Genomic DNA, 24,030 nt, shown 5'->3' on the forward strand with positions numbered 1-24,030 from the left:
TGAAATTACTTAACCTTAATTACCATATATTTACAGAAATGAATAGTATTTCTCTCGGCTATGCAGTAAATATGCAAAATCCTTATTTTTAACCGGGTTTTCCAACGGAAAAATCCGGTTATTAAAATGGTGAAAATGGCGGGCGGGCGGATGGCGGGCGGGCGGCTGCCAAAAGGGTACCCTCATTGTACGGATAACTCCTCCTACAGTTCTCAAGATAGGAAGTTGTTTTTTTGCAGATCAATTGGTCATATATCAGAGGTGTGCATATTGCTAGGACTTTGATTTCTGATAATTTATCGAAAAAATACCAGCTTTTGAACTTAGTCATTTTTTGGCAAAATATTGCATATAGGGTACCCTCATTGTACGGATAACTCCTCCTACAGTTCTCAAGATAGGAAGTTGTTTTTTTGCAGATCAATTGGTCATATATCAGAGGTGTGCATATTGCTAGGATTTTGATTTCTGATAATTTATCGAAAAAATACCAGCTTTTGAACTTAGTCATTTTTTGGCAAAATATTGCATATAGGGTACCCTCATTGTACGGATAACTCCTCCTACAGTTCTCAAGATAGGAAGTTGTTCTTTTGCAGATCAATTGTTCATATATCAGAGGTGTGCATATTGCTAGGATTTTTATTTCTGATTATTTATGAAAAAAATACCAGCTTTTGAACTTAGTCATTTTTTGCAAAATATTGCATATAGGGTACCCTCATTGTACGGATAACTCCTCCTACATTTCTCAAGATAAGAAGTTGTTCTTTTGCAGATCAATTGTACATATATCAGAGGTGTATATTGCTAGGATTTTGATTTCCAATAATTTATGGAAAAAATACCAGCTTTTGAACTTAGTCATTTTTTGGAAAAATGTTGCATATACATGTAGGGTGCTCCATTTCACTGGATAAGGGTTGACATGGATTATGGATACAGTTTACATAAAAGAAAACCCGGTTTGCTGTCACATTGACAGCTTTTCACTTGTTAAGTCAGTGGGTTGACTAATGGAATTGAATAAATCTTCAATTGCGCTTGCATAAATTGGAATTCTCGGAAGGAATAAGACAGTCCGTTTTAGAGAAATTTGAAGAAGTTATAAAACTGGTTGGTTTCTGGATCAAACTGCATATAGATGTATTGAAAGACTGTCAATGGGTATTGTCTGTAGCCTCGGTCCGGAATCCATATGTGCAGTCATGCATTGTATGTACATCGATACACCTTTACCTCCTCATCTCCTCTTACAGCCATACAAATGATAAGGGTGCAACCTTCATGTACACATGCATATTAATATAATTCTGGAAACTATTTATCTTGTATTTTAATAGATTTGGTATTCATTGTTCACCTTAAATTAGTATTTCACTGGCTGTAGCTAACCTTGTAAGTAAATTAAGTTGCATTACAACCTCATAGTACACAACTTCAATAAAAAGTTTTTTATGGCGTCGAGCGAAGCTCGAAAGCCATCTAGGGATCGTACGTCCGGAAGTTACATTTTTAGGAGCCAAACAACTCAAATGAGTGCAAAGTGTTCGTATGTGTTTGAAGAAAAATAGATGACATACTTCAATTTCGAGCAGAACTGTACGTCAACAAAACAAGTTTGCAGATTCGAAATGGTTGCCGTCTTTAAAAATGTTCACATTTTATTGAAAACAATATGTCTCGGTTTCAGCGGATGAATACACTAGCACCAATACACATGCGATAGCTGGGCTTACATACTCAATTTGGTTATGAAATGTACTAGCCTGCAAAATAGATTATTTTGTATCCATATCGAAAATTGACAATGCACAAATGTTTGATCTTGTAGAGACAAAACTTCCTAATCGAGCGATAAGTACATCTACAACCAAAAGTTATTTTAAATCAACTAGTGAACTACTCTCACTTTGTAAACAATTTAAATGGGTGCTTTCTTTTATCTACCCCTGATCTTTTCGGCCCGTGTCATTTGGACCCTTGTGAATTTTAAATGAAATTGATAATGAGAGACGGAGGGGTTATCAGCAGTATACAATATATAGAATTTAACACAATAATAATTTTAATATTTATTTCCATATAAATAGAGAAAAAAAATCTTAATTTTTTTTAACTCCTAAGATATTTCTATAAACTTAAATTTTCAATTCAAATTCAAAACTTTTTAAGAATTAGGTGAGCAAATTTGTAATGAATTGTAATTTTATTAGTTATGTGATAAATAATGTTTTCTATTTTTTTTTTAAAGTTGACTAATGTATATTTTTTTTTATTTTTATTTTTTATTTTCGATAATTTATGAAAAAAAATACCAGCTTTTGAACTTGGTCATTTTTTGGCAAAATATTGCATATAGGGTACCCTCATTGTACGGATAACTCCTCCTACAGTTTTCAAAATAGGAAGTTGTTCTTTTGCAGATCAATTATACATATATCAGAGGTATGCATATTGCTAGGATTTTGGTTACTGATAATTTAAGAAAAGATACCAGCTTTTGAATTTAGTTATTTTTTGGCAAAATATTGCATATAGGGTAACCTCATTGTACGGATAACTCCTCCTACAGTTCTCAAGATAGGAAATTTTTCTTTTGCAGATCAGTTATACATATATCAGAGATGTACTTATTGCTAGGATTTTGGTTACTGATAATTTAAGAAAAGATACCAGCTTTTGAATTTAGTTATTTTTTGGCCAAATATATCATATAGCGTACCCTCATTGTACGGATAACTCCTCTTACAGTTTTCAAGATAAGAAGTTGTTCTTTTGCAGATCAATTGTACATATATCAGAGGTGTGCATATTGCTAGGATTTTGATTACTGATTATTTGTGAAAAAAATACCAGCTTTTGAAGTTAGTCAATTTTTAGCAAAATATTGCATATAGGGTAACCTCATTGTACGGATAACCATTCCTACAGTTTTATAGATAAAAAGTTGTTCTTTTGCAGATTAATTGTACATGTATCAGAGGTGTGCATATTTCTAGGATTTTTATTTCTGATTAATTATGAAAAAAATACCAGCTTTTGAACTAGGTGTTTTTTAGCAAAATATTGCATATGGGGTACTTTATTTCACTGGATATGGGTTGATATGGATTATGGATACAGTTCGCATATAAAAAGAAAACCCTGTTAGCTGTCACATTGACAGCTTTTCACTTGTTTAAAAAATTATTTAGGTTTTTACTCTTCAAATTAACTTTAACTCGACGCCATTGTGGCCCTTAAGGCCTTTGATTTTGATCAATTTTCATACAATTAGCAATAAATAAAACCCCCAATAACACACATCTATCTGACTTAAGTGTAACTTTGAGAAGAGCATATATTTTTGGGAGGTAGATATGTCGTTATATCATAGTCTGTAAGTCAAGTGAACTATCATGGTCTTTCAAAGAAATAAGAAATCTGTCTACACTTGCAGTACTTTGATGATTTCTATGGCAACTAACTGCATTGCATAATGTAGTCATATTTCATAACTTCTAAGAACAAATTCCAAGAACAAATTTCCTTTGACTTAAAACTTTTAGTTATAATATATTAAAAATTATTCTGTTCATAATTATATAGAAGTTAAGCGTGTTCTACATGTTAATTTGTTAGCCACATTCTCAGAATACGGTCTTACAACTTTAATGTGAAGATGATTGACTTTGAATAATAGTCTTATTGTTTAACAATTTATCACTGTAGTGAAAGCACCCTTCAACTTCAAATTGGTAGGTGCACAAATAGAATAATTATATTGAATCAAACTAGAATGAACAAGCATCCTGAGAGTATTGCATAAGCAATACACGTCCCCTACCGGTTTGTGGAAATTGTGAAAACGATGCACTGTTATGCAGAATATCGAACCTGAACATTAAAAAATTGGAATATAAAAAATTAATTTTCTCGAAAATACCGGTATGTCAACCAGACGCTACAAAAGTGTAAACTTGATCTGTAGTTTGACATTTTTAAGCTGTTCAGCAAATTTCATATTATTCCTCAAACGCATAAAGAAAAAAAGTGTGGAAAACTGAAGTGGGACAGACAGACTGACGGACGGATGGACAGACAGACGCAGAGGAAAGCTATAGTCCCCTCCGGTGAAAACCGGTAGGGGACTAATAAGCAGGAATAACTCTGTTAAGATTTCATTGATTTTATTAAACTGGATAGTCCGTCTTTGATTCCAAATACTGCTGCTTGCTGTTACTTGGATGAATGATGTGGCTGCTGGGCCTCTTGTTTAAAAAAGTAATATTTAGAGAATGGTTGAGGATAGAAAATTGAAATTTTTACCAATGATAGATCTAACTGAATCAGTGAAAAAGTATGAAAGCTAGTATAAATGTCATACAGTTAATTCAGGTTTAGCCAAGTAATCTTTTTAAATTTGACCTTGAAATTTCAAAAGTAGGTCATGGATAAATATTTTTGGTAGGGTCCAGCTATGTCATATTTCAAACCTAGGAGAGTGTGATCCTTCTGTTGTTATTCTTTATAGACTTTTGAAATCATTAGTCAGTTCATGTTTTATGATATTTATTAAGCACATTTATAGTATAGTGGTCTAAAATCCATCTACAATTTCTTAATAAAATCATAAGCATAAAAATCAGTAAATAGATTTCAGGTCACAGTTCATAAGTGACTTATCAATGAAGTCCATTGTTTAAGGTTAATTACAAATAAGAGTCTTGCATCCGTTGGCCACTTTCCAAAGTCCAATCATCATCGAGAGTTTTATTCTTCCTGGTCATTCCGCTACCACCACGAATTCAAACCACATCAGTTGTCCTTTTCAGTCAATGACCTTTAACATTGTTCACTATACACTTATCTTGTATCGAGTGTACAACAAGCTAATGGCTAATTAACGTAAAGCAGAATACAATCATAAAATTATATTTCATATATGGCTATCTGGTTACGTACGTCCCCCTAACAAAAGAAATATCCCCAAGAGAGATTTCTTTCGCCAGGTGCCCGGTGTGAGAAATAATCCTTCAATAGTGTTCAGGCCTTGGATTATCGGAGTTTCTATTCTCTCCGGTCAACTGGTATGCTAATTCTTTGGTTATCGGTTCCATAGCGTGACCGTCTGAAAGAGATCGTCGTGGTTTTCCATTACGTTTCATGATTCAAATTCTAAATACAATTACTAGTGCCAAAATCAAAAATACATAAAACCAAAGACTTCCCACCAAAGGTGATGATTCCATAGGTTGTTCCATAGGTTAGGGAAATTTGATTTAAAGAGGAACCCAAAGTGTGTATGTATTTTTTCCATCAATAAAATTTTGAAAGGAGTCAGACATATTAAATTGACTCTCTCGATTGTTGTAAGGAGGAAGTAATAATGAACCATGGAAACCAGAACATCCTTGTCCCAAATTTAAGATGTTTATCCTAACATTTTGTTATTTTACCAAAAATTTTATATATCTTACAACAACTTGGTTTCAATGTTTTTTTATTTAATCACGGGTTCCATTATTTCAAACTTGTTACGTCTGCGGTATTTCATTGTCAGTCAAAATGTCAAAAGAGTCACTCTATCATACATTTTCATATGCGTGAAATAGGTACAAATCAAGTTTAGTCATTATTATTTATACTTACGACACATTATACAATTGCTTTAATCATGTCGGCCATTTTGTCAGCAACAATAGCAAGACAATTCTCTATGTGCTGTTGTTTGTTCTAGCAGCAATGGATTTTGGAATCTTTCAATATATTTCTGTTTCTTAACTTTGCAGTTCATTTTTGTCTATCTGAAAATGCCAGAAGAACATCAGAAAACAGGTTTTCCACTCAAAACTAGGGGAAAAATTCACTATACGAGACCTTTTGAAATGCTGAAAGCGGACGATAGAGCAGAAGTCTGTGAATTTTTGTATTGGCTTGGTTGCATCCAAAACCGACATGGTAGAGAGCTATTCTGAAAAATGTAGGATCAGGTGCACATCTTATGGAAGAAGTAAGTATATTTTATTTTACTTAGTCTCCCGAATGAAGTTTGGAGACATTGGTCTTTCAAAAAATTCAAAAAAGAAATAAAACTATAGACACTTGTTGCATGGCAACAAAATGGTCTTCCATTCTTGTATACTTGTAAACTTGTACGGAAAAATTATACACTATATTGTAAGAAGTTATGACTTGAAAATCGTTAAAGATATTTACACAGGGTCTTCAGATAGAGATACTGAGTGTTGTGGGCAATATATATGGTACAATAGATATGGTCTCTGGGGTCATCCCCTACCCCCAGGTGTGGGAAATTACTTAATATCTCAAAAACTGTTGACATCCCCCCCCCCCCCAACCATATACATGTATATATATGTTCCTTGTGTAATGGGACATCATATGGTATATAGGTTATGGCCATATGATTCTGTCCCTCCTGAAACAGGAAGTGCCCTAATATCTCAAAACACATTCAGATCCCCACCCCAAACTATATGCATTCTTGTTCTTTGTGTCAAGAAGCATCAAATAGTATGTAGGTCATTGGCCTTGGGGGTTGTCTTGACTTACTTCGAACAGAACGTTTTCTGATATCTAAAAAATGGTTAAGATCCCCATGTGTTAAGGGGCATCAAATGGTATACATGTAAGTCATGGGCCCCGGGGATGGTCCTGACCCCTTTTGAACAGTAAGTGCCATAATATTTTGAAAACAGTTGAGATACCCACCCATAAATCATATATATATTCTTGTTCCTTGGGTCATGTCGGTTCACCTGATATACAGTAAATGACCCATGGGGAACATCATCAAATCTCAGAAATAGAAATGATCAAGTAATAAATCCTTTTGTCTGTAAAGTTTGACCCATGGGGGTCATCCCTACCCCAATGATGGTCTCATTTTTTTGGGAGAGTTATAATTAAGGTCTTCCGTTTCCAGTGGAAGACCTTATAGTGATTGTAATGTTTTTAAGGTCTTCCGTTTCCAAAGGAAGACCTTATAGTGATTGTAATTAAGGTCTTCCGTTTCCAACGGAAGACTTTATTGTTATTCTTCGGATTCTTTTTCTTCTTTTTTTTTTTCTTACCACTTTTTGTGCACGCGATATCTCAGAAATGGCTCAACTGATTTGCACGAAATTTTCAGATCTTACTTACTATGTTATGAACCTTATTTTTTGGTTGATGACGTCATTTCCGTTTTTGAGATATTAGCATTTTAAGGATTTTTAGGGGGTTGGTTTGTCCAAAAGTGTTCTCATTAAGTACAAAAGATATTGATTTCAAATTTTCAGGGATGATAGACAAAAGATTGTTTCTGTCAACAAAAGCATTCATATTTTCCTTGCACAAGAAACGCCGGAGCTTGATAGGGCTCGAAAATTTAGATTAAAAAGCGTTCTAATTTTGCTTGGTTTTCTTAGTTTATCTCTTTTCTCGCAAATATTTTGTTAAGACATGTAGAAGTAAAAAGATTTTTATTAACGAGATCTTTTGTTTGACATCAAGAAAAAGGGGCTGGCCCCTCAAATTAGGGACCTAGAACCCTTGAAAGTTTTCACTTTATTACTCAAAACGGTTAAAATTTTGATATGGCTGTCGCTGCAAAAGTTGTTCATTATGATCTTATTAATGTCATAACAATAATATTTTGTTAGGGTATTGCATAATATGAGTGTAAAAAGCTCGACTTGTTACCATGTATTTGTGTTTTATTTGGCAAATAAATGGGGTGTTTGTGCGAATTACTGACATAAAAGGTACCAGTTTACATTAAGGAAATTGATGAACAGTTTAGTTATTTTCTAATGAAACACATTATGGATAAAAGAACTTCTTCTAAGCAATGCATTTGAATCGCATTTAAAATCTAGCTGGATTCTGTGCTGTGTATGTGAACAATTACGTATCCGATCCCTTGCCTGCGGCCGAGGAAATAGGTCGCAGCTTGACTAGCAAGTGGTCTACCGTTATCTGATACACAAAGTTTGCTCCTTGCTGTAATGCACACATTTATTTAGCTGCAAACACAAAAATTCAGATTTTAAAGATTTTAATTGTAAATAAAAAAGATTATACCTTTACCTACTACCATAGACATTGTACCAGCTTTCATGCGGAAAGTGTTTAAACAGTTTAATTCTTTTGCAGTAAAACACATTATGAATAAAAGAACTGCTTCTATAACTTCAAAATGCTCTCCAATTCCATTCACAACTGTTGTCATTCAAAACCACGTGAGTTAAAAAAAAATTCAAATTTTGAGTCGGTCTAAACTTTAAGATTTATGTATCTAGGGAATCTATTGATTTTATCATGTGTTACATGATTAGATAATTAGGTTTTTAGGGGCCAAATGTCAAAACATTTGATCGCCCATGTATCATTTGATATTTGACCTTTCATTTCATATCAAAACAAGAGGCCCATGGGCCACATCGCTCACCTGAGGAACAATAGGTATGATAAAATCAGCTTCATGGAGTCATAATACAAACAATCTGGACAATGTACAATAATACATGAAGATCCTGTGTAAATAAAATCCATTTTCCCCCTGGATATTCTTATGTTTATAATCATTAGTCCCTTTTCTAACAGGATGATTTTATAGTCATATTACATGTTGAGTATTGCAGTTCTCAAAAAGATTCTTAACAATTGTTTATATATGGGATATAAAGCTACATTAAACTCTGAACCTTCTTTTGAGGCCGAAGAATTGTCCTGGAGACAAAGTCTTAACAATTATAAAGAATTATCTGGCTGATTAGTTTCTGAGAAGAAGATTTTTAAAGATTTACTCTAGATATTCCTATGTAAAACTTCGAGCCCCCATTGTGGCCCCACCCTACCCCTAGGGGGTCACGATTTTCACAACTTGGAATCTACACTACCTGAGGATGCTTCCACACAAGTGTCAGCTTTGCTATCTGATTAGTTTCTGAGAAGAAGATTTTTAAAGATTTACTCAATATATTCCTATGTAAAACATTGACCTCCAATTGTGGCCCCACCCTACCCCTAGGGGGTCACGATTTTCACAACTTGGAATCTACACTACCTGAGGGTGCTTCCACATAAGTGTCAGCTTTCCTGGCTTTATGGTTCTTGAGAAGAAGATTTTTGAAAATTTCTCGAAATTTTTCATTAATTTCTAACTATCTCCCCTTGAAAACGGGTGTGGCCCTTAATTTTCACAACTTTGAATCCCCTTTGCCTAAGGATGATTTGTGCCAAGTTTGGTTGAAATTGGCTCAGTAGTTCTTGAGAAGATGTTGAAAATGTGAAAAGTTTACGGACAGATGGACGGACAGACGGACCGACAGACAGACAGACGACAGACAAAATGTGATCAGAATAGCTCACTTGAGCTTTCAGCTCAGGTGAGCTAAAAAGTGGCCATGCCTCTAAAATTTGGTGACCAGAGGGCTCAAAAGTCTTTTATCTATATATGTAGCTCTTTACTGAGAGATATTTTGTGAAAGGTCATAAAAGCAGATATATTATCTTACAGTTATGTATCTAAGCAATGTGATGATTATATTATGCGTTACGTAATAAGAGGTTTTCAGCGATCAAATGTCCGAAATATTAATGACTCATATATCAGAAAGGAAATTTTTTTTGGAAATGCAGTATAGAAAAAAAGATGCTCAAAACGATGTACTAAACAATATTTAACCTTTAAAGTGTCGTTAAACGGCCCTTATAAGGAGAAATTAGGGATCAACCCCAAAAATTTTCTTTCACATATATCTCAGGAACGGTAATGAATTACTAAACACAAAATGTGTTTAAAATTAAACAACCTTTCAATTGATATTAAGAAAAAGGGATCAAGTTAGGGATCAAGATAGGCCTTATGTCTTTTATCTATATAGTCATTTACTGAGTGATGTTTTTGCAATAGGTTATAAAAGCAAAATTAGGTATAATACTTTAATATATCCTAACAATATAATGATTTTTTCATGCGTAACCTAACTATGGATTTTAGGGGCCAGAAGTAAAAAGTTTAATCTTTCGTATCTCAATGAGAAGAAATACAAGTATTTATAAAAAAGCAATGTTAGAGAACTTTTAAAAAGCATAGTACTCAACACCTATTTACGGATCATGTTTTACAATGAATTCTCATAAACCATAAAGACTTGAACATCCAAATTTTGAGGGATTATAGACCCATAGTACTGTTGTAGGTGTGTTTAAACTATTTTGTTTTCTTCGTTGTGACTTCCGGTCGTCACCGGAAGCACTTCAAAAATGATTATTTTTACGTATCCAATTTCTTTTTTCATTGAATAAATATATTCAATTAGTATAAATCCTTACCTATGTCATCTATGCAATGTTGAATAAACAAAAAATTCTACTTCCGGTGAGATATCTCGATTATCGATTATCTCAGGAAGCTTTTTTAAAACATATTATGTACCCGCAAGATCTCAGAAACTGCAAGTGATCATGACAAGAAACTTTCACTGAATATAGACATTTGATTGAAGATGTGTTTAACCAGTGTTTCATTTTGTTGACCGTCACTTCTGGTCCACACTGGAGGAGTTCAAACAAATCAAGCTGTTTACCGTTTAACTGTTTTCATTTGATAGTGTTTTAGTTACTTTGATAAATAATAATGTAAGAAAGGCAAATAAACAAGAATGAATTTAATTTTTATTGAGCACTTCCGTTTGTCCATTTCCTGTCCCGAGACAAAAACATTTATTTCCACGAGATCTCAAAAACAGTAACGACTTTAACAACTCAACTTTGTGGGATGATAGAACAATGTTTGTTTATGTATTTTGTTTAATCCGGCGTAACTTCTGGTCATCACAGGAAGTTCACCAAAATTTGACTTTTCAAAAATATTTTTATTATTTAGCATGGAAGTAACATTTTAGCAATAGAAATACAAAAGGTCATCTATTCATGGTTAAATAAACAAAAAAATTCTACATCCGGTGAGACATCTCTTACTTCTCAGGTAGCTTTCTTTTATAAAAAATGTTGTATCCCCGAGATCTCAAAAACTGTAAGAGATCAAGATACAAAACTTATATATGGATGATAGATATATGATTAAACACACGTTTAACATGTGTTTAATGGGGTTTTATTTGGTTGTCCATCACTTCCGGTTCTCACTCAAAGCGTTCAAGCAAAAGAAGTTTTTTAAAAGATTATATTTTTTAAAACATTTTACTCAGTGTGATGAACAATAACATACCGTAAAATATCTACTTTAAATTTTTTAATCACAGTCCATTTGTCCATTTCTCAACGAGATCTCATAACTAACAAAAACTTGATAATCCAATCTTTGAGGAAAAACAGAAGAATGTATGAAGATAAGTTAACTATGTTCTGTTTGATCCGGCATAACTTCCCTTCATCACAGAAAGTACTCAAAAATTGACTTTGTATTATTTTTGTTTTGTTTTACTTTGAAATTTACTGGAAAATTTCTTAACAGAATACAGTCAAACTTGTATTAAGCAGTCACCTGCGGGAGGCACCCAAAGTGACCTCTTAACAGAGGTGACCTTTGAATAGAGACTTGTGAATTTGCCAACATCAAATCCATTTTTAGAACAATTATTCAATTTTATTTCAATCATATACTTGATATTTAGCATAATGTATCAAAATGATAGATAAAGTAATTGATTTGATGTTTTTATAGTATCTGTTATATTTACAAATAAGTAGAAATACTTTACAATGCATTGTGCATGCAATTTTTATATTTCTTTAAATTATGCAAAAGTCTTTACGTGGTAAAACCTTGTCGCCGACAATTTCACAATTATAACACTAACACTATTTTCATGAGTACTGTATATATAGAAAACAAACACTTTTAATACAAATCAACAATTGTAAATACGTTTTTAACCGACCGTATCTGAACTCAAAATCATATTATTAAATCAAGCAATTTTCTCTTGCCTCGCCGCAGACATTTTTGACACCTGTATATCATTCATGTTTATAAAACAAACATATTGTTAATACTTGTTTAAACAATTCACTTGATTATTCCATTCGTATCTGATCTGCCAATTATGTATTATACATACATCGTCGATTAAATTTGGTTTCTCTCGCCTCAAGCGTATAATTATTGTTTACATTTATACCCGACATTCGGAAGACATGTTTAAAATCCCCGGGTGTAAATCATGTGACCGGCCAAGATGGCCGCCTAATGCATGTCGACTGTACAGTTTCGGATCAAAATACGATGACCACTGACCGCGTTAGACAGGTGACCGCTCTTTAGAGGGCAATTATATAGTATTTTTCATCGGGAGGAAATAAAATGACCGCATACGAAAGGTGACCGCTTAATAGGGGTGACCGCTACGGCAGTTTTGACTGTATATAACATTCATTTTCTTTTTACAAGAGGAATGTATATTTGTAACAGATTAATACACGAGATACGGAAGACCTTTTTGTTGCTATAGCAACAAGAGTCAAGTTACATCTTGTTATTCAAGCATCTTGTTTTTCTTTTTTTTGCAGAGGAAAAAAGCCACCCAGAATGTGAAATTTTTTCAACACCTTGTATTGGCTTTGGAAGTACTGAAGTGATTATAATGTCTTATGATTCAGAGCATGATGTTTTGCTGGAGAGTTCAAGTGTTTCCCATTTTAGGTCACCTGAGCCATTCAGGTGACCGTTTGCAATTGGTTTTCATCCGTTGTCGTGTGATGTGTGTTGTCCGTTTACAAATTTTCATTTTTAACTTCTTCTTTAAAACTACAATGCCAATTGTTATCATTTTTGGTTTGAAGCATCTCTAGGGTTAGAGGAATTGAAATTGTACAATTTTTGACTTTTCCACCCTCAGAGTTTTATGAGGCAGTGCCAATTTAAGAAATAAAGTACGAGTTTTCGTGAATGTTGCAGAATAGCCTCAGAGGGTGAGAAATGTTGTTTTGAAATATAAAAGCCGAGGCGTTAGCCCAGGCTTTTATATTTCAAACAACATTTCGAGACCGAGGAGGTTATCCTGCAACATTCACGATAACAAGAACTTTATTTCTAATCTACTAACAGCTCAGTATTTCTACAGATCGTTTCTCCTATAGAGAGACGATCTAGGTCATTTTTGACGGCTGTTCCGTGTAACCCCAATGGTTTTGTTAGTAATGTTTACATGTGTATAGATCAAAGGAATCACATGCAGACGACAGAATTTTTCTTTGGATTTTTAATACTCTTAACTTATTTATAAAATATCTTTAAATCATGTTCCTTATATTTTAAGGGCAATGTAATACGATTATTCCTACTATACGTAATATTTTTTATGTAAAAACACACAGTGAAAATGTGCTAGGGAGGTGCTAGGAACAGCCGCATTGATCTTTTAAAAATAGAAATTTGAGGCAATACTCATCGTTTTGACAGGAACTAACACGTGAAATTGACATAGTTTTAAAACTTTTTACGGTTGAAAGTTGTACTTTCATGGTCAGTGCGAGACAAATGGGTATTTCTGATTTGAGAATTTACTGATGACGTTCGTGGTATATTGGAGAACAATGTCCGCGGCATCTCTTTGATCTCAGCAATAACTGTAGTAGAATATACAATAAAAGACCAAATATTAAAAAAACTCTCCACTCTGCTCTCACACATTTGGTAATCTGTTGCCATTGTCATGTGTTGTCTGTTAACTATTTTACATTTTTAACTTCATCTTGAAAACATTCATTTCCTGACCAGTGCATTGTTTGCTTGTAGCAATAAACTGTGTGCATATTGCATGCATTATATATGAAAATGAATATTATAAAAGATTGACCATTAAAGGCCTACAAGTTTTCATTTGCCAAAAGTTTACAATTTTTGGCTCCTGAAGTGGGGTTATCAGCCACAGGAGTCTTGTAAGGGGTGTAGACTCCAAAATGAAGCTTAAAATGCAAACATTGGAATCAATTTTAGGTCCATCTAAGGGCTATGGTACTCAGGTCAAGGCCTGTGGGGCTCTTTTTGAAAATGCATTTTCATGTGAATTTTCCTTGAGGCTATTCCTATGTGCTGGATTAAAGAAATTCAGTGGTTTAGTTGAAAATGACAAAAAGCACAAAAGCAATTTGTGCATGCTGAAGAAAAAATCCAAATTTATAAGGATAAACTTTAATTAGGAAATGTCAGCAATTCTCAGTTAATTGAGCAAAGTCTTAGACTCCCTCCTCATAATTTTAATGGTACTTATTTTATGCTACCAGAACTTATTTTTACTATTCAATTGGTTCAAAATGGTAGAACCTACTTCAGATTGCTCGGAAATAAATATAAAAAGATCAGATTCATCAAATTAATAAGCAAATCATGATAATGTAGATATTTGGGGAAGTTAATCATTTGATTTTAAATGAAGATATCCACCATATTATTCTGAAAGTCAAAAGTTATGTATTCTGCATTAATACAAATGGTTGACCCTAAACAATATATTTTCTTGTTTTACATTTCAAGACAAGGTCAATGGCTTAAGGGGCCATATCAGAAACTTCAGAGATCCTTAAACCATATTTTTTTTTGTTTAATTTAAAAATTAATGTATATCAACAGTTTGTTTTATGAAGGGCTTTTGGGTCATGCCTCATCCTATACTTTTATGGAGTAACGGTTTAGTACATTTTGAAAACTGTTTAAAGGTTTAGTACATTTTGATATTTGTTGACATTTCCCTTTTTTAACTTAAAGCATATGTTTTCTTGTTATTTGTACTAATAGATAGTTAAGGATCCCAAATATTATGATCCTTACCATGACATATATTATTTGAATGCATAAGTGACAAGTTAATTTTGACTCTTACTTTTCAATATTGAAACATTGTAAATATTTTGTTCAGATGATAAATGTCTTGTGACTGATAGGGCTTTTGGTTGATTTTTAGAAAGATGTTCAAATGCAACTTTATATACCATTAATGTGTCTGCTCAAACTTTTTTAAAACTGTGCAATATTTATCTGTAATTACCTTCATTTACTATGATGTGATTATTTTCTCTAAAATCAATTTAGAAAAATAAAATGCATGATTCATTTATTTACATTCTATTTGTATTTTCTAATGATCAAACATGTTGAAAGATTTTTAACATAAGAATTGAATTGTACATATCAATTTAATGAATTAATTACTCATGTATATGTATTCTAATAAAATAATTGTAATTAATGTCAACAATTTATGTATTATTTATTGTATATATTTTTGATCCATTATTTTAAGAAAGATTTGTTCAATTCTCATTGAATGAATAAAAATCATGACAAAGGTGAATTAAAGCTTTCTTTCCTATGTTTTAATAGTAACATACAGACAAGTAGCATCGTTTATGGAATTGGAGGGGGCAGACTTATGCGAACCCCCCCCCCCCCCCCCCCCCCTTTTTGGCTACATGTCTGACGTATTAGTATCTGTCTTTACATCTATTGAAAGTTTCCAATTTTTTTTTTAAAAAGTCCATTGAGGAGATCATAATAGTTACACATTAGACATAAGGCATTTGAAATGGTGAACTAAGAAAATCAAGACAAATAAAAATTAGTACTCTGAACTAATGATACAGTGCACTGAGAAGATTAACACATTTATACATTAGTTTCCTATTTCATTGATACAGACAACTCAGAGAATTACAAAAGTTATACATTAGTACCATAAACTATTGATACAGTGCACTGAAAGGATATCAACAGTTATATACAAGAGGCCCATGGGCCACATCGCTCACCTGAGGAACAATAGGCATGATAAAATCAGCTTAATGGAGTCATAATACAAACTATCTGGACAATGTACAATAATACATGTAGATCCTGTGTAAATAAAATCCATTTTCCCCCCTGGATATTCTTATGTTTATAATCATCAGTCCCTTTTCTAACAGGATGACTTCATAGTCATATCACATGTAGAGTATTGCAGTTCTAAAAAGATCCTTAACAATTGTTTAAGCGCTAAGCATAGCAAAGCTCTTTTATTGTCGTTGGACTTCTACTTCCGATGCATCAAATAACCGCCCCTTATGAACAGAAATATATATCATTCAAACTGGTTAGGGAACCAGTTTCAGGGGTTTACGCAATTGTTGCATGGATTTTTTTTTAATATAATGTTCAAGCTATTGTGGCTATTTTGAATCCAAGGTGCGGGGCATAGGTACATCATTGCAGGGGCTGCCAGGCAGTGATGAGGAAATATAAACCTAAACAGAAGCTGAAATATAAAAAAACCCAAATCGATTCTTTCTAACTAAGCTTGCACAAAGTAAATTTCCTTTAGAAACAAGCTAGGTAAGTGCTTTCAGTACTATCAGTACTTTGATTTATATATGGAATATAAACCTACATCAAACTCTGAACCTTCTTGTGAGGCCGAAGAATTGTCCTGGGGCCAATTCTTACGTGGGTAGGTTACGGCAACTCTGAGTTAAATGACTGTCGATATTATGATCAATTTAAACATTGTTTATTTTTGTGAAAACAGTGCTGAATATTAATATCAAGTGAATGTGTTCGCCATGATATTATTTTTCTACTTCGGAATCGAGTCGATCTTTGAAGATGCCGTGCCATGGTATCACATGAAAGTTAAAAATAGATAACTTTTTCACCTTAACAAAAAATCAAAAAGTGTAACACTACTACAAAGTTCATTTGGATGTATTGTACAATAATTTGATCAGCAATTAGTTTATTTTTATTAGTTTTACTGCTAGAATCCTATTGTTAATCGCATAAAATAAATATTGTCATTATTTATCGGAAACCCCCTCGACTTAATCAATTTCATTGAAAATACTTAGTACATGTACTTTTTTATTTACAGCAATGAAGCATGGGATTTTAGCAGCACTTTTCAAGTAGTTTAAGTCGTATGCTTTTGATACTTGCCTAATTCAACTTTCATAATATTTGAGGTAGTGTTACACTTTTGCCTTTTTTGTACACACTGACAGAGGAAATGCCAGTCAAGCCACATAAATGTCTATCTGCTTACCTTATAACACTCGCTAATAAAACAAATATCCATGCCCGTATTGTCCTGTTTATATCCAAACTGACATTTATCTAAATCTTGTGTATCAGTATAAAAAATAAGACATAAAATATTATTCAGTTCTATATATATTTTAGAAATATATTGCATTTGAGTGACTGCTATTGATTTTAAAAAGGACATGCCAGTTGAACTAAAGTATGTATACATGTTTTCATCACAAAAATTTGCCAATATTTTTATTGACCGCCTTAACTGTACTGCGTAATATAAGTAACCATATTTTAAACAAGAGATGTTTGAGAAACTGCAAATAACTTGAATTTTTCAATGTCCAAGGGCAATAACTCTATCGAAAATTGAATTTTTCAATGTCCAAGGGCAATAACTCTATCGAAAATTGCTCGATCGAACCCAATATCAAACTTGACCTAGATATTATCATGATAAACCTGTATACCAAGTTTCATTTCAATATGTTCATCCTCTGTGAAGAAAATGAATGGAAACTGTTGGTGGACCGACCAAGAGCAGCAAAGCAATATGCCCTCCATTCTTCGAAGGGGGGCATAAAAATGACAAAATATTTAGTAGAGCAACAAGAAGAGGTTCCAAGGAAACAAAATGGCCATCTCTCTGTCTAGAAGTGTATTATATCTTAGCTCACCAGTACTTTAAAAAAATACCTTGATTTTGAATGACTTATAATGCCAAAGTTTGTTAAAATAATCATATTTCCTAGGTAAAGGTTTATAAATAGTCTTGTTAAATAGTGCTTGGTGTTCAAGCATAGAGATTGGAGCAATTTAGCTTTATCATATGTACCGTATGTCTGTCTTGCCAAACACCAAAGAACAAAGCACATTCAACGAAAAGCGCTGGTGGATCTCTTGCCCAGAAATTACAGCAATCTTCACATCCACACAACAGTTGATAGTTTATCACAATAATTAACAGACATCCAAGATGAAATCCTTAAAGTCATTTTTGGGAGTTGATTTTAATCAATTCTCCTATGCACTTACTCGGGCAAAGCGAAAGTGAAACAGTGTTTGGACCTAAGCACAAATCAATACCGCTGACAACACTTAGTTCTTCAAAATAATCGATGAATTCGATGCTATGTATTCTAAAGCATTGTTTTTCAAGAAAACTAATTTATTAATACCATGAAAATAGTAAGATTTTAAATTGTACAAACAGTTTAGATATTTTTAAAGTCGTATGTATTCCTACGCTAGAGTTCAATGTAGTCTCGTTCAACCAGACGCTTGGCTGTCTCCGTTAATATCCGACAAAACAGAGTCTATCTTGCTTGTCGGAGATAAACGGAGACAGCCAAGTGTTTAGTTGAACAAGACGAGAGTTCAATCTTGTCTGGATCCATACAATTTCTCAGAAATATTTCGATTACTGATACTTCTTGTGATGCAAAATCACATATTGTTGATTTTGAATAAATGATAATCAATAAAATCAACTCCCATCAGTACTTCAGTACTTTGATTAGAATAACAAACTACCAGGAGAGAGAGAGAGAGAGAGAGAGAATATTCATGTGGTATGGAGCATCAATCTTCACTAAAGCCAGACTTCTATTTACTCTATACCAAGGTTGTTATATGCAAGTAACGCACAATCATTATTTTTTACTCTCCAGTTGAGATAGAAACGTATATATTTACATTCTACTGTGTTTTTCCATTAAATTCCGTGATTTTTAAATGCCTCTAAATGCAACACCTATTCACTGCGTATGAATTTACAAGTAATTTACATAAGTAGTTCTCAAACAGTGATTTCTATGTAATCGGTTAAAAATTGTACTTCTTAAATGTTGTCAAAACACCATGTTTTATAATTATACAACAAAAAAGTTGACTTTATTGTTAAAAGCAACATTTCAATAATTATTTTTCATGGATTATATTTTCATGCTCATCGATCTCATCTCAACAGTCTCTGTGATAACCAGTTTAAACTGGTTTTACAAATCAGCTGTTCTTGCTGTTACTAATTTACTCCCTCCGTGATCTGCACTTTATATCGATTTATTTAAGTAAGCAATTGATTTCTTCAGTAAGGGAATGTAAATATAAGCATTATTAAATGATTTATTTTTGACGTCGTCGTGTCAATAACTGCCGTCAGGTGAGCAGACAAATTATCATAACGCGCTTTATTCAATTTGTCTGCTCACCTGACGGCAGTTATTGACACGACGACGTCAAAAATAAATCATTCAATGCTATAGCATTACTTAAAATACTTAGTCTAGTACAAAATCTTACTCTTGGCCATGAGTCCCCCAGCAGCAGTAATAATGAATCTGACACCTAATTGTGGGCATAATTATTTATTATATACCTTTTTAAATATAATTATAGATATATATTTTAATGTATGGATGCACCAGACATGTAATATGAAATAAATTGGATACTATGGTTTCATCAATACTTGTTGAGCAACAATTTTCCAAGATTTCGTTGTTAAGCAGATCCATGAAGTTAAATGTTCATTGAAATGAGAAATATGTTATCAATTTGTTAAGACAATGCCATAGCGGAGAAATTTATATATCAATGAAACTGTGTGTTTTGTAAAATCCACAAAAATTGAAAATTGATGACACCACAGTATGATTAAAAAACATTAATATTTTATTAAATAAGTATCAGTTTCAACTTGCATGATTTTGAATTCTAAATTTATAAGTAATTTTTCCTTTAGTATTTTATTTTAAAAAATAAATAAATAAATAAACTAATAACTTTTTTTGATTGTCAAAACTTCAGTTACATAAAAACGACTTCTTAATAAAATTACACTGTATAAATTAAAACCTGAAAAGCCCTTATGGTTTCACAGGATTTCATAACATGAGCATTAAGCAACGGTTACAATGTTCTTTTTTTCTTCATTTTTACAACATCTACCATATTTAATGGTTACACTGAAATTAAAGGGGAAGGAAAGTCAGAATTTTTATTTTACTTATAAAGTGGTGTAAATGATAACAGTTGGTCATGTAGTAACTGTTTTGAAAATAAACAACATAATTTAGCTTTAATGCACGATCATTCAAGTTATAGAAATCAAATTTACTGGAGGCTGACATGATGTAGAGTTCTGTTGTATGGAAAACCAACAAACATCAATAATTTTGACACACACCATCTATTCCGGATTACATGTATACAAAGTGCGCTGCTTTGGATTAAGTGCTGCTTATACATTTAAAGTCCTCTTAATTTGAAATTACCGGGTTGCAATATAAACATTTTTACGATGCTTGGCATCTATTGACAATTTCCCACAACTACGCTGAGAATTCCGACACTTACCCTCCAATTTAAGATTATGACATACGTGCACAAATGTATTCATCATGTGAACAAACATGCTCTGTTTAAAAATAAGCGGAAAGACTTCTCTTGATAATCAATTTTGTTCCTTATTTCAATTGTGAGTTTAGAATTAGTTTATACTGATGCTCTGTTGATAAAACAAACTGGAAATGATGGTGTGATGTCATAGACAGCTCTCATAGTGGCGCAAAATTTAAAATTAAGCAAGCAATATTTCTTGATTTATTCATTGTTCTAACATTTTTATGAACAAGAGGCCCATGGGCCACATCGCTCACCTTAGCAACAATAGACATAATAAAATCAGCTTTACGGAATCATACTCTATATATTCCTAATATGTAAAAATTCCCATTGTTGCCCTACCCTACCCTTGGGGATCATGATTTGAACAAACTTAAATGAGGATGTTTAGACACAAGTTGCTGCTTTTCTGCCTATTCAGTGTCTGGAAAGAAGACCTTTTATGATTTTTCTTAATATATTCCTTTGTAAAAATTTGATCCCCGTTGCAGCCCCTCCCTACCCCTGGGGATCACGATTTGAATCTTCACTACCTGAGGATGCTTCCACGCAACTTTCAGCCTTTCTGCCCAAATGATTTCTGAGAAGAAGATTTATAAAGATTTACTCTCTATATTCCTATGTAAAATTCGACCCCCCCCCCCCCCCCCCCAATTCCGGCGATCATGATTTGGACAAACTTTCATCTACACTTCATGAGTATGCTTCCACACAATTTTCAGCTTTTCTGACAAAATGGTTTTTGTGAAGATTTTTGAAAAATGCCAACAAATTTTCTATGATTTTTAATTATCTCCCCTTGAAAGAGGGCATGGCCCTTTCTTTTTAAAAACTTAAATCTCCTTTATATAAGGAATCTATGTGCCAAGTTTGGTTGAAATCGGCCGAGATGTTCTGGAGAAGAAGTCAAAAAGGTAAAAAAAAAGTTTACAGACAGACGCCGGAAAAAAAGTGATCAGAAAAGCTCACTTTCAGCTTAGGTGAGCTAAAAAAGAATGTAATCTACAATCAAAGTAGATAGTAATTATAATTATTTGATTTATTGTACTACATCTGTAAGGTTTCCTTCCCTTTTAAGTTCAAAAAATGGGCTTGGTCCCTGTGATATCTACATATATATATTGCTGTTCATTTCTTCCCCATGCAAATATATGAATAACCATTTTCATGTTTTTGCATAGGGCAGTAAAGTTTTTATACACACATTCAAGTCTCCTGTATGAATATTAACTTTCTTAATGATCAAAATAGGTGTCAGATCAAAATTACATCCACCGTATTATCTGCTCAAGGGCAGGGGTATCGTCCAGCGCCACTGGACTCATTGTAGCTCATTTCAGAGTGATCATGTGCATTAAATGGGACTCGATACTTATCATGGCACATGGAAACACAAGGTATGAGACTATATGGGTGAAATTTGTGACATGTATATATATCTGGTATTTTTGAAGATATCAAAAGATGACACTATTTGAATGTGGATATTATATACAATTAATAGCAAAAAATAATAATGCATTGCATTTTTTCTTACAGTTTCTGTGCAGTTCAAACACTATGGCTTCAAACAAAAATATAAAATTCAAACTTTTCTGATAAAAATAGCTATTAGTTTTTACTTCTAGTTTTAATTAAAATGCTTTTTCAAGTTTTTTGTACATCCTGGCAAATAAGGAAATAAAAATATTTTGAGACCTTATGTTAAGTACCAGTATCTAACAGTCCAATTCACACCCATAAAAAAGGTACATATTCTACATCTAAAAGCATTAGTAATGACTTGATTGTTAATATATGATAACAATAAGATACTCACAGTCTTTTAATCCTTTAACTGAAAAATCTTTAACTTCAAATTCTTCACTTGTTTGCATATTCGCACAGTCTTCTTGGACTAGCCCAATGTAACAATACTCCAGCAATTGTCAGTTAATGTATTGACAAGAAAAAAACACTTCAAATCATTCTGTAGAGACAGTTGAAGATGTATATATATATATATATATATATATATATATATATATATATATATATATATATATGGTATTATACATAAATTTGATGCTAAAAAAAAGATGATTATTCTTAAAGATGCAACAAGGCAAATATAATAGCAAAGTTCTCAAGACTTAAGACTGCTTAGGCCATCAAATAAAAAAAATACCTGTGGTTCCGGTCACCCGATCGACCGTCCCTATTTTATACCCCCGACCCTAAACTTTTTTGGCCACCATGCGCATTGCTGAAACGAAATCTAATATTTGAGCCGATGACAGAAAGCAGGGGAAATTCAGAAAATTTTGAAAATTGGCAAAAATTAAGTGTTACATAAAGTGTGAGAACATTTTAATTCCTATCAGTTGATGGAAAAGAAGATAAATCAAGAACAGTTTGTACCTTGTGTACCTCACAATAAATAAATTAGGACCAACCTAGAGGACGACAATGGCAAAATACTCCCTTTTTTAACCCAAAGGCAATTAAAGGATAATTATCAATTTCAAAAGGCTTTTTTACAGCCTCAGTTAACCCCTGTTGTGATTAACAACTTGTGGCTGCATTATCTTTAGGGGTTATAAATACGAGGGATACAACCACATACCATGCATTGAAAATTACAGCTGATACTAGAAAACTGACCAGTCAGGAAGGGCCCCGCTATGACAATTAATATCGAGAAGTGAAAAAAACTTTGAATTCCATCCTCTTTATATTAACAATGATGAAAAATAAATGCCCGGCAGAAGATGTAAAGAACTGGAATATATAGGATCTCGGGTAACAACAACAACACCAAAATATCCATTAAAAAAGAAAAGAAAAAAGAATCGAAAAACTGATATCTAATAAAATTTTTTGTTTAATTTTATTGTAATTCATATATTTTTTTCATTTTACAGAATATAAGTATTTGGACTAGAATGAAATATATTCTTTATCAAATACCATCCTTTAAACTGAGGGGTAAAAATATTGGGGTGCAGCTCATGGAATGAGAGTTTAATTTGCTTCAAAACAAACATCAGAGCAGACAAAGGTGTTCATTAATCTCAATGACAGATAGAGATAAGCCTCTAAATTTTCTGCAGCAGGCAGGATAATTAATCCCAGGGAATTAATTGTTCTGCTCTCTCATCCTTTTTTTCTAAATTTACAATAAGATTTTTTTTTTTCAAAAATGACAGAATGGGGTTATTATCTGATTACCTATTAAAATTAACAGCATTAAGGCAGAAAAAAATAAAATAAATAATTAAAAAATTAAATAGTGAAAAAAAGGATATCTTTATATATATCTTGATTTACAATTGTAAACATTCTCAATCAGCAGTCATCTCTCGTTGCCCATTCATTCTCAGAAGTTATCTCTCTTTGCCCATTCATTCTTATGCATAGTTAGGAATCTACCCCACCACCCCAGCTCCAAACCAGAAGATATAGAGAACCAAACTTTGCATCAAAATATGTATTTCTGCCTACTGAACTACCATACCAAATTTGAACTTGATTGGGCAACCATAACAAGAGGCCCAGGGGCCACATCGCTCACCTGAGCAACAATTGCCTTAATTCTGATCAAATTAGCATTACAGTATCAAAAT

The 24,030-nt window shown here is 32.9% G+C and overlaps 1 protein-coding gene across 1 annotated transcript in view; it reads left to right on the forward strand.

Moving 5' to 3' along the window:
* Positions 1 to 15,195, forward strand: part of LOC128169896 (uncharacterized) — a 41,500-nt gene extending 26,305 nt beyond the window's left edge. Inside the window, exons 6-7 of the mRNA XM_052835928.1 lie at positions 5,775 to 5,995; positions 12,526 to 15,195. Coding sequence (XP_052691888.1) covers positions 5,775 to 5,960 — 186 coding nt within the window. The 3' untranslated portion in view covers positions 5,961 to 5,995; positions 12,526 to 15,195. The remainder of the gene's footprint in view (positions 1 to 5,774; positions 5,996 to 12,525) is intronic.
* The last annotated feature ends 8,835 nt before the right edge of the window (positions 15,196 to 24,030 follow it).

This window comes from Crassostrea angulata, unplaced genomic scaffold (genome assembly GCF_025612915.1).
Source record: "Crassostrea angulata isolate pt1a10 unplaced genomic scaffold, ASM2561291v2 HiC_scaffold_252, whole genome shotgun sequence".
NCBI classification, from domain to species: Eukaryota; Metazoa; Mollusca; class Bivalvia; order Ostreida; family Ostreidae; genus Magallana; species Magallana angulata.